At 45.7% G+C, this 12380-nt stretch overlaps 1 protein-coding gene across 4 annotated transcripts in view; it reads left to right on the forward strand.

Annotated features, from left to right (window-relative positions):
* FLI1 (Fli-1 proto-oncogene, ETS transcription factor) overlaps nucleotides 1-12380 on the forward strand; it is a 115763-nt gene that overhangs the window by 87346 nt on the left and 16037 nt on the right. For all 4 annotated transcript variants that reach the window (XM_067563701.1, XM_067563692.1, XM_067563682.1 and 1 more), the window contains one exon: nucleotides 5964-6032. In XM_067563701.1, the coding sequence (XP_067419802.1) occupies nucleotides 5964-6032 (69 nt within the window). The remainder of the gene's footprint in view (nucleotides 1-5963; nucleotides 6033-12380) is intronic.

Here is a 12380-nt window from a genome sequence, read left to right on the forward strand (position 1 = left end):
CCTTCCTCTGAAGAAGCTGGGGTGCACCACCATCAGAGACAGGAGATTGAACTGGCTCTAAGCCAGTTTGGTGAGTCCTATGTTCCCCTGGATCCAGCTGGGAATTTGTTGAAGGAAAAGAAAATATGAAAGAGACATTCACTGACTATGGCTGCTCAAAAGCAGGTGCAGTATGAATAATCCTGTGTTCAAAGGTACCAGGGTTTTGTTAAACCTCTTTGGTCCTGTCCCCCACCCCAGCGGAGCCCGAGAGGGCCTGCTCTTCTTTTAATAGTCCAGTTCGCTTCAGTAAACTCCTGCAGCAGGCTATGAAACAGGACTAATGAGTAGCCTGACTGGCTACTCTTAGAAAAGAGCTGCAGGGTTACCCAGAGAGGAAGGATGATCCAGTGGTTAGGACACTAGCCTGGGAGATGGGAGATCTTGATTCAAGTCCCTCCTATACCTCTTAGAATTTGGCCTAAATTTTGAGTTGAAACCGTAAACCAAGCAAGATCTACCTGGACTGATGTTAGATGCACACACTGCTGGTACTGCAGCTTTACACCCAATTATTGTTTTACAGTATAGCTTTGCTGTAAAAAGAGTGCAACTCCTGCTAACGTAGTTGAGAGTTGTGCCTATTTACACCAGGGCTTGACCCAGCATAGCCTGTAAACAGCAAAAGAGCATGGCAAAGATGGCTGCAGCTTTCCACTGGCCCATCTCCTATGTGTGATGGGGTGAGAGTGCGTTCCTGTTTGGGGCTGGAGCAATAGAGAAAAGAAAATTTCCTATTTTTCTGGTCAAGCTCTCTGAGCTACACAGTTTGCTCTTAGTTCTGTAATGGACTTCCACAAAGCATGTAATGCACTCCTCCTACAGGCACGTTATGAAAGAATGTGAAAATCTTACACAAATGAATAAAAACTCACATAAACTAAAATTCAGAACAACATTTCGGAATTCCAAAACAAACATTTCTGAGACCGGACGTTTCTAGGAAATCCCGTTTAAAAGGATGTTTCAAAAATATTTGTTTTCATTGTAGTTTGGGACAAAACCAAATTTTGCAATGTCAGAATTTCCCATGAAATGGAAATTGAGAGTTTTGACCAGCTCTACTGTGGAATATCTCCCCAGGGAAAGAGTGGAAACCTCCCCCACTTGAGACAATGACGCTAGAGTAACTAAAGCATTAGATGAAGGGTCGGCTTGGAACATTGGACTGGAGAGCCGGATTTGATTCTGACCTCTGCCACTAAATTTCCCATTGAGCTTTGGGCAAATCACTTCATTGCTCTGGGCCTCTGTTTCCCCAACTGTAAAATGGAGATAATACCTGTTTGCCTCCTTTGGTCTGTCTTGTCTATTAATTGCAGTCACATTGAGGCAGTGACTGTTTCTTCTTATATGCTCTTACAGAGCCTAGCACGATGGGGCCATGATCTCAGTAGCTGCCTTTAAGGTGCGACCATAACACAAATGAATAAATATAATGTCCCAGCAGACGACTAGACTAGATGATCTCATCCTGATTAAGCCAGTGCCAACCTGAGTGATTTTGTTGGATCCAGAGTAGGTAGTTACGCCAGATTTACACGAGTGTGACTGAGATCAGACTCTAAGCCCAAGACTCTGGTCCATCTCTGGCTTTTACAGTCAGAAATTTTACCCAGTTCAGACCCACTGGCTTCTTTAGTCTTAGCTGGACTGCTCTAAAGCAAGTGTCCATCTGAGAGTAGGTCAGGCAGCCTTCTGAAAAGAATTCCTTTCCACGCAGCTGTTCCTATGTCCACCTAATGACAGTCTGGTTTCTGGATTGCTGGGTAACTCCCTGGTGGAGTAACGCCTTCGAAGGGAGTTTATTGTTTTTCCAGACTGATTTCCAGTGGATGTTTAGTGCCGAGCCTCTGAGCTCAGTGCCATAGGGAGATGATCTTTTTTTTTTCCTTTTGTGGCCTCGTTTGTTTAAGAAACGTCTGGCTGTATTACTATTGGGGGTGGAGGACACACACAGGCAACAAAGTACAGGAGACTCCTAAGGAGTTGGAAGTCTATAGGATAAAATATATCCTCTGTTCATGGGTGAAGGGGATTATGTATCTACCACACTTACATGGCTCCCATCACCGTAGTATCTGAGTCGCTCACTATCTTTGTTGTATTTATCTTCAGAACACTCTTGTGAGGCAGGTCAGTGCTATTATCCCCATTTTACAGATAAGAAACTGAGGCACAGAGAAGTGACTTGCCCCAGGTTACATAGAGAGTCTGTGGTGAAGCAGGGAATGGAACCCAGGACTAGGTTTGTGCCCTAACCACTGCACTTTCCTGCCTCTCCACAGAGTTTCAGCGTTATCTTCCCCCCACAGCGACCCTGGCAGAAGCAAGCCACTGCTAAGCCAGGTGCAACGGAGGTGTTCTGTCCAGTCTGTCTCATCTAGGTCTGTCTGTCCTCCAGGGGTAATGATGGGGGACCCCAAGGTTTGGATGTTCTGTTCAGAGAGGCCGTCAGAGCTAATCTGAACTCTCATAACCTCTTTGGTAGAAATGGGCTGAGCGCTTGGTAATAAGCTTCCTGACAAGGTTTTCACTGGTTTCTGTTCCTGGATGGCTTGACAGGATAGCGAGGGCAGCCCATGCAGAGCAGTAGCTAGGCACTGCTGCTTCCAGTCCTGGACCGAAGCAGAAAGCACCAAGGGAAGCAAAAGATAGGAGGAAAAATCAATAGGTAACATTCAACAGACTTCAATAAAGGTTCCGTTTGGCTTGGGGTGAAGGTTCCAATCCACATCTAAGACAGGCTGCCCTGAAATAAACCCAGATCCCAACACCCCCAAACCTGGGGGGAGTTTGGATCCTATAATGGACTGAACCAACCTTTTGGATCCAAACACCCCCAGATCCGTAGGAACTAACAGACCCAGATTTCAACTTTGCAATGGAGGCCCATCTTCAATTATTATATCAGAACTGGCTCATCTATCCCTATTTGTCTAAGCCTACCCAACCCTTCCCTGCTTTTCCCAGCACACACCATTCATTCTTCCGCAGAGATAATCTTTCCTTGCAGCCTCTTGGCTGGAAAGATTAGGCCAAACCTATCACCATCTCCAACAGTTTTCCACTCCCCAGTCTCCCCCCTTCAGTCTCCCGGCTGGACCGACCACTGTGCTGGTATCTTTCTCAAACACAGTCTGCCTGGTGAAGCCTCAATCCTCAGCCAGGCAGCTGTGGGAAGCAAGATTTGGATGTTTTTGTGCTATGTTTGGGCTGAACTTCAAAAGAAACCCGAATGGTCGCCTCCCATCCTTTCCTTCTGCAGTCACTAGGGACAGGTCGTGTGTGGTGTGTGCAAAAGAAAAGAGACTGGAAAAAGAAACAATCAGACTGTGTTTAAGGGTAGCCATGGAGGAGAAGTTAGTGGTTTTGATCCCAATATTGGGGCTAAACAAAACTCCAGCTCCAAATACAGTAGAACCCTGATCCTCTTGAGTGATATGGAGACACTCAGAGCCTTCGTAAAATCGGGGTTGCATCGTTGATGGAATGGGTACAACTCACTCTTGGATGGAGGGATGCAAAGGCATTTCAGGTTAAATGGAGTTTGAGCCAGGGTGCTCCTGTGGCAGTAGCTCAGCAGAATTGTCTGCCCTGTGAGAAGGGATGGATTTGTGGATAAAAATCTCTCCGTGTCATGCTCTCTCCATCTCCCCTTGTTAAAAGTATACAGCTGTAAACCCAGCCCTCGAGGCCCGCCCCCAAACGCGGTGCAGTTCTCCTGCACGATGGAGCATTTGAGGACACAACCACTAGAATACTGTATGCCTTCATTCCTAAGGATCTGTCTCAGTGGCAAATCCTGATGTATTTACCCAGTAGCGATTCTGCCCATACTCCCACGATTTGGCTAGGTGTTGACGAGGGCAAAAACGGAGCTCTCGGTCACAGTGGGGGTTTTGCTTAAGAATGAATGAAGTCGGGGCTGCAGAGGCTGACCTTCTCTCTCTCCGTCTGCCTCTCTGTGTCCAGGTCTCTGTGTCTCTGGCTCTCTCTCTTTCTTCCTTCTTCATTTAAACCCCTAATAGGAAACACATTTCCTTTTCTGTGGCGTTCCCACCAGAAACCTCAGACCGTTGGGCAAAGGTGAGAACTTTTAGCAATGAAACCGAGAGAGGCTCCTTCCCTTCCAGCACTTCAGTCTGCATATTTGAGCATCAAGTAACTGTAGGTTGATCTTACAGACTGACTCAGTGCTTAGTCCCTCCACCCTTTGCTCCGCCAGACTGCTCCAGCAGGCATTTGCAGCCTGTTTAGTCATAGGAAGCTGTGTTTCTGAATCTGCCAGCACTTCCCTGTCTGGCCGAGACAAGCTGTGCGGTGCTTTTGCATTCAGCATCCAGTTCAAATAAGCCTGCAAATGAAAGAGTGGCGGTGAGGTCGAGCTAGACCCCCCTGATATTTGTGAAACAAATACTTGAACTACAAACCAACTAATACGAATATGAACAAGGTGCCCAAAGCAATTGCGTACCTTCAAGAGCAACAAGAGGACATCAGTCTAATCTCTCATGTTATACATACCTCACCCTTCATTGTCGCGTCTGAGCACCACATAGGAGATGCCTTGTACCAAGCTCCTTCTTTCCCCATTCCCCCACCCATCCCAACTTGCCAAATTGTCCATCCACCACTCTTTACAAGTTTCCCGCTGTGCTACGCTTCATCCAGTAGCATCAGCTCAGGATGGAGGGGAGTATGTTTCCCAGCTACCCCAAGGCTGCCTTTCAACACCTCCAGACTTTACGCTGGCTTGTGCAGGGCTATAGTTCTGTTTGTGTTTGGGGTGATGGGAATGCAGTGCTCATCTGAGCCAGTACCCCTAGTGCTGCTAAGTTTTGTCGTCTTCAGCCTACATCCCACCTAGCAGAAATGCAAGACTCACTACAAATGCCAGGGGGGTAATGCTTTTAAGGGCAGGTGAGGTCTGAATGATGTAGGTTGGAGAGAGGTGGACACTGCTTGGTACAGGGCTCAGTATTTAGACCCTACTCTGTCAGTGCTAGACAAGTGCACAGATATCCCAGACACTTGTAGGCTGTGTGTTGCAAAGACCCCTGTTTGCTACCCTCCAGGTACAGCCATGTTCTAAATAAATAGGACCAGATCTCCCAGAATAAGGGGGTACAAATCATGAGCAATGGAAAAGGTTGCTGTAGGCACAGCTGGTCCATCAACACCAGGGCAGGATTGCTTCCTAAACTAAATCACGTCATCAGCCCTCAGTGAGAGAGGTCCTGATCCCATTAAGAACCCTCCTCCCCTGGACCTCCTTGCAAGCAGGAGGACTCCTCCTTCAGAGAGTTGCATTGAAAAGTGACCCCAGAAGCATATGCAGGGTAAATACCTGTAACGAGATGACCGTGAAATGCATATTACACGCCTGCTTTCAAGCGCTCCCACTGTGTCCTTAGGAATTCATGGGGGATGGGATAAAATGCTACCAGAGCACCGTTCCCCCTGGGGAACCCACACATGTAGCTGACTTAAAACTTAAATCCTTCCCTCTGTGACATGTTCTTTATTGGGTACTTGATTCACTTGTATCTCAAATACATTTGCTCAGTGAAGGGACTGAGCGAAAAACCTGAATCTGAACCAAAAATCCAGATCCTACCCCCGTGGAACACTGATATTTGTAGCTGCCAACCCACAACCTGCTTTAAACCCTGGAAATGTTCAGATCCCCCTTCACTGCTCATGCCCATCTCTAATCTCTGTGTGTTAAACAGGAAACGTTTCACAGCGAGAGAAGGGGACAATCTGGTTTGGATAAAATAAGAGCTCCCTCCTCATCCTTTCTGACTATTAGAGTTACAGTAGCCTCTAGAGTAGAGGCCCTTTTGGCCTAGGTGCTGTACAACCACATATATAATAATACCTAGTTCACATGACTGTAACCCCTTTTGTTTTCCTTCCAGGTAGCTCGTTGCTGGCCTACAACACTCCAGCCCATACAGAGCCCTCCTCACGGCTTGCAGCCAAAGAAGGTCAGTCTGCATTTTTCTCTCCCTCACACATTCTTTCCCTTCCTCTTTCTCCATCTCACTGTCTCCTCCCACCCCTCCCCGACATTCACTCCAGAGCAGAGAGAATCTAAACAAACTGCTTGGTTATGTGCATTTCCCTGCATAGCTACTGAGAGGCTCTGGGCCTGGTACTCAGACTCCCTTACAAATCCTTCCAGGGCACCGGGGTTTTGCCTCCTTGCAGTCTGACAGTTCTGGTTTTCAGCCTCCATCAACCACAGATGTCCCAAGATGCAGCCTCAAGAGCTGTATTGCTACACAGCCTTCTCCAGTGGCTACATGTTAACCCTTTGTGGGGTCATGAGCCAGCCAGGGGAAGATTGCTGCTGGCTGGATGACCATCTAGATCTCTGGGAATCCTGCAGCAGGGGGTCGCAGTCTTTGCACTTCTGATCCCGGATCCTGTGTTGGGATCTCTGTCTCCATGCTCCTGTCACATGACCCCTGGAATCTTTCCCATCACCTGAAGAGACCCAACCCTCTTTGGGTTTTTCCTGAAATGCCTAAATAGGAGTTAAGCTTGTCTGAAAATTGGGCCCCAACTGTGGGTGCTGAGACTTTCTGAAAATTCAGGTTTGACTGTATATCTTCCATGCAACCTCTCAGGTATTAGTTACATCTTGGTGTTTAACCAGAAGCTGGGGATCCACTTATCTCTTTTCTTAAGTCTTATTTCTCCACAGTGTGTCTAGGGCCCTCTTTGCAACATGCAAGTGATGTTTGTCCTTTAAAGATTTTGGCCTGTTCTCACTCACTCACACTGTCACACACACACACACACACACTGCTCAGTGAAGTCAAAGGAATGTGGCTCCCCTTTGCTTTAACAAGAACGTACTTCCCATCCTATCCAAAGCTATTTTTGTTTGCACAGGAGAGCCTGGCATGCAGGTTAGCCACTGAACCAGAAGGGGGTGCTCACAACATTGGGTTCTGTTACTTACAAGTTCTCCTAAGTTGATGCATTGATGTAGAAAAGAAAAAACTGGGAGGAAAGCACCTCACCAGCTAGAAACCAGAGAATCCAGGTGATAAGAGTTTGGAGATGATTTAAATTTCAGGCCTGGAAATTTCCATATTACATCTCTGGAAGTAAATATTTTAAAGACTGAAAAAATGCGTGCAGTATGTCAATAGACATGTTTGGATAAAAGCGAGTACCAAGGGAGACTGGAGGACTGAGAGTAGTGGCATTATTAATTATTTGTGCTATGGTATCTCGTAGAGGCCCCAACCAGGTTTGGGACTTCCAAGCTTACACACAAAATAAGAGAAAGGGTGGGAGAGGAAAAGTCCCGATCTACATAGCAGGGACAGGATTAGAATTCCAGGCTGCTCAGTACCATTCTGTGTAAGGTACTTCACTGTCCTCTATTACTGGAGAGTCCAAGCACCTCTCAGTCTTCAATATGTTTATATCCTCATGCCTCCATGAGCTAGGGCAGTGCTCTTATCCCCATTGTAAAGATAGGAAGTTAAGGCTAATTGATTTGCTTCTGGCCATAGTAGGAGAAGGGACCTAGTACTAAACTGAACCAAGATTTCCTCCAAACCCCAATCAAATGGCTAACTACTGGTCCATCCTTCTTCTTTCGCTAGTACTCTTGCCACAGGCTATTATAGTATTGCTAACCCTGAGCTTTCAAAAATCATGAGATGGGACTTAAAATCTATAAGAGTTAACAAATAATAATATATTTGGGATTCTTTTTATTTGCTGTCTTGCTTTTGAGCCTTTAGGATACAACCCAGTCATGTTTTCAAGCTGTTCTCTGCAATTCTAAGGATAGAAACTTAGGGGGTTTTTTTAAATGAAAGCTGAGATGCTCATTGTATCATTTGACTCCAAGAGCTGGGGCTTGAATAAAAACAACGGATATTGCAAAACTCACAAGAGTTGATAACACTGGTATTGGCAATCCATATTTAATTATACATATATATTACCCATATCCAGCTAGGGAAACTGAGACACAGAGCAGTCAAGTGACTTTCTCAAGGTCTGTCTCAACTGAAACAGAACCCAGGAATCCTAGCTCCCTGTCCCATACTTGGTAACCATGTGATACTTCCTCCCAGGGCCTAAAAATAGAACCCAGGAGTCTTATCTCCTTTTCTCCTTATGTAACCGCTAGTTAGGATGTCCTGACACCCAGTGCTCTGCACTGACCACTAGACTGCACTCTCCTTGCTTGCTGCATAAACATGTGTATTATTTCTGAGACAGCATGGCTTCATTGCATTTTTCTTCAGAAGACAGTGTGGGGAGAGAGGATGTCTTTTGTTTAAACCAGGGACGGAGAACCCAAAGTCCATGTCACTGAAAGGCCATAGGCTATGTCTGGAATACAGAGTAGGGGCATGATTCCCCTGCTCGTGTACATGCAGCTTTCACTGAGCTAGCATGAATAGAAATAGCAGTGTAGCCGTGGTAGTGGAGGTATTGCCCCCCGGTTTCAAGCAGGTTTGTACGCTGCACAGCTCCGCCATGCCTCCACTGCCACTACCTATGCTACTGCGGCTACACGGCTGTTTATACTCACACTTACTCGCTGAGAGCTAGCAAGATTGTGTGTACGCAAGCAGGGGAATTGCACCCTGAGCGCATCGTGAAGACGTATCCCAGGATCACAAATTTAACAAGCGGCTGCATGCGATGGCTGAAGATGCTTCATTGACTAGATACGCTCCCTGAGCCCGCACTTCAGCGCAGGCCTCTTTCCGATCGCACCGCGCTGCAGTTAACCTCAAACAGCTGCCCTGGTCCCTAGGTTCATAGAGAGATGGATTAAAGTTGCTGTTTGCAGGTGCTGCTTTTGTCCACAATATAGCCATCCACTTGAGTTGCCTGTGCCCTGGTGCCCCCTCCTCTGGGCTGTCTCTGTGTGAGCCAGTTGTCAGTTGATAAAACACTGCTCGTTACAGAGACAATGCCAACCAGGCCTTTCTCCCACTCTCTTTCTACTCTAATAATCATCTAATTAAACATCATAAAAGCTGGGCTAGGTCCTGTTTGAATAAGAAAACACATAAGCACACAGTCCCGCACTATCCCCCCATAAACACACACACATCCAGGGCTGTGCTCTTTCTGTCTGAGGCCAGGTGGTATTGCTAAAAATAAAGGATACACAGTGGGGATTTAGTCATGTTTGTTAGGGGAAGACCCTCCATGTAAAAATCACACTTCTCTCTAACTTCTTTTTTAGCTACTGTCATTCCAAGTCTCATTTAACATCACTGAAAAGGAAGACGATTAGAGCCCCAATTTGTTCCCTTAGTGCATTTGATAGCGCTTCTAGTATTGTTAGTGTCACCATATTCGGTTTCCCCTGTTGTTTATGTGGGTCTTTCCAGGAGTACCAAGGAAGATAAAAACATCCTTGTTTCAGTAGGAAAATGTGGCAGGGATAGTACCTGATACTACTATCATTATTGTACTGCACCTCAAGACCTCAACTGAGATTTGGGCCCCCTTGCGTTGATGCTGGGCCGTTTCATAATATGAAACAGTCCTTGTCCCAAAGAGTTTACAATCTAAGAAGAGAAGGCAAGACTCCAGGAATTATCATTTCCATTTTACAGATGGGGACCTAGACCCTGAGAGATGAAGTGATTCGCTGAATGTCACAGTAGAAATCTGTGGTAGAAGTGAGCCTCAGGCTGGTTCCTGAAACAAGGCCACTCTTGCTTCCTTTTAGCTCACTTTTTAAAACAGACTAGATTTCAAGTTGACACTGTTCCTTTGGAGGGAAATACTCAGGTTAAAAATCATCCACTTTTTCATGAAAATATATTTTTTCCTTCTTAGTTTAATGTCTCAAATGATTAAACGTGAAAGAAATTTTTTAAAATCTAATTTATATTCTACTGTTTAAGCTGTTCATTTATTTTCTGCCTTCCTCTTGTCTTTGGAAAATGAAACAGGCTTAATCAGTTTCTGCTAGTCACTTTCACTTTTCACCATAAGGCTGCAATGGGTTGGATAGAGATGTTGCAGGGGAATGATTATTTGATTTTGTTCCTGCTGAATTTAAGTAATAAATAATCATCATCACAGAAGAATTTTGACTGGCCTTAGTTTGTTGAAAAACTTGTTTTTCCAAAATCTGAGCCGGGGGCCCATTGTGGGCTTTAATGTTGTTTCTTTGTGATTATTAAATTAAGAATGTATTTATTTGTTTGAAAGCTAGGATGGAATGGTAAATCCTGAAGGCTGAGTTGTTTTTCATTGGGTAATGTCCACATCGTTGAATGAGCTGTCAGAGGACATGACTGCCTCCACTTTGTCTGTCTGTCCTTGCTTTCTTTCTTTCAATCATTTCATAACTGTTTGTATTCCAGTAGCACCTAGAGGCCCCAACTAATATCAGGTTCTCATTGTGCTAGGTGCTGTCCAGGTACATAATAAGAGACCCCAATAGGCAAGATGGATAAAGGGTGGGAGCTAGAAGGGGTACAGAGAGAGATGAAGCAATATGCTCAAGGTCATACAACAGGTGGTGCAGAGCCTGTTATAGCACCGAGATTACCTGTACCCCAGTCCAGTGCTCTGTTCACTGGACCATGCTGCTTCTGTGTCTGTAATAGGATCATAGAAGTCAGAGACAGAAAAGACACTGTTAGCTTTTCGGGCTCAACCATACTGTATATTTTCTTTTGTGCTCTCTAGGACCCACATGGATAATGCAAAGGATTTATTTATTCAAGGTCAAATGCAAAACACATATCTGTTGCGTATTTCTACACAATATTATTCAAAGCATATTCCAGGGGTGGTCAAACTGTGGCTCGTGAGCTGCATGCGGCTCTTTTACAGTTAAAGTGCGGCTCGCGGAGGCCCCTATGCCCCCCCTCATTCTCTGCCTACCAGACTGGCGTGGGGAGCTCAGAGTTTCTGCCTTGTGGCAGGATGGTGGGGTTAGGATTCTGCCCAGCAGGGAGTAAAGTTTCGGAGGGTCAGTAAGTTTGGCCACTCCTGGCATAATCAATCCTTGTATCATGTGTCTGCGACCATTGCCCTATTGTCGGTCTGGGCATCCCTTTTAAGGGCTGCCTATCTCTAGAGCAAACCCTTTGAAGAAGGGCTTTATCCATTGACTGGCAAACAAGAATAGTCAATTTTCCATTAGGCTAAATGGACTGGTTGTAGGTGTCCTCTGCCTTAGGCCCCTCTCCTAAAAGCACTTAAGAATCTGTTTAAGTACATGCTTAAAGTTAAGCACATGCATAAGTGCCTTTCTGTATCGGCGTTTCACGTAGATCAGCTTTGTACTGTACTGCACTGTAAACCTGGAAGGTTGGTGCTCCTGGCACACTCATTTTCTGCTCTGATCATTTAGGCTCTTTCTGCATGTAGCTGCGAGCTGCTTCCCGGCGGGGGTAGACAGACACTGCTAGCTCTGCTGGACCTAGTGTGCTAAAAATAACAGTGTGGTCCCAGTGGCATGGCCAGTGGCCCAGGCTAGCAGCACTTGAATACAAACTTGCCTAACCCCTTGGGTACATACTCATGTGGCTAGCCTGAGCCACTGCTATTTTTAGCTCATTAGCTCAAGCAGAGCTAGCACGTGTCTGTCTGCCCACACTGGGACGCTCCAGTTGCAGTGGAGACATGCCCTTAGGGGCTAAAGGACTCTGGACATTGTCTGAGGTTCTTTGCTCCCGTTCCTCGTAAACTCTCCAATGTGCCGTGTTTAGCGTCATTGGTACAAATTGTCTTCAGCTGCCTTTGAGAAAGAAATTGCTCTAATGAGAATCATCGGGATTTTTTGGCGGAAGAACAATTTTCTGGTAAATGAAATGAGGTTACTCTTATTGCTAAATGGAATGGTTTTGTGCCCATCTCCTGCTTTTCAATGGAGGGAAAGTCTGTTTCTTTTTCCATGACCTGACTGTCTGGAGTGCTGATTAGCATAGTGTAGATATCTGAGACACAGGAGAAGAAGCTGTGAGTGCATTAACTGTACACATCCATGGAGACTCTAAACGGCATGGCAGCTCAGCAACTAATACTGTACCATTCAAATAGGGTTCCATAGGGAAATGCAAAGTTTATGCATATATAAATCTGTTTTAATTCCTAAGGACTCAGTCCTTCAAAGTGCCCAGCACTCTGGACCCGATCCAGCAAAGCACTTTAATCGTATGCTTAATTTTAAGCATATACATATTCCCCTTGAGGCCAATGGGATTGTGCTTAAATATACGCACGAGCCTAAGACCTGTGCTGCACTGGGGCAAAGTGCTCAGCACCTGGCAGGATTGAGCCCTTGTTACCAAATATGCAGAGCACTTTGTGTCTATGTG

This window comes from Emydura macquarii, unplaced genomic scaffold (assembly GCF_026122565.2).
Source record: "Emydura macquarii macquarii isolate MOO-44397 ecotype Brisbane River unplaced genomic scaffold, CSIRO-AGI_Emac_v2 contig_312, whole genome shotgun sequence".
Taxonomy (NCBI): Eukaryota; Metazoa; Chordata; order Testudines; family Chelidae; genus Emydura; species Emydura macquarii.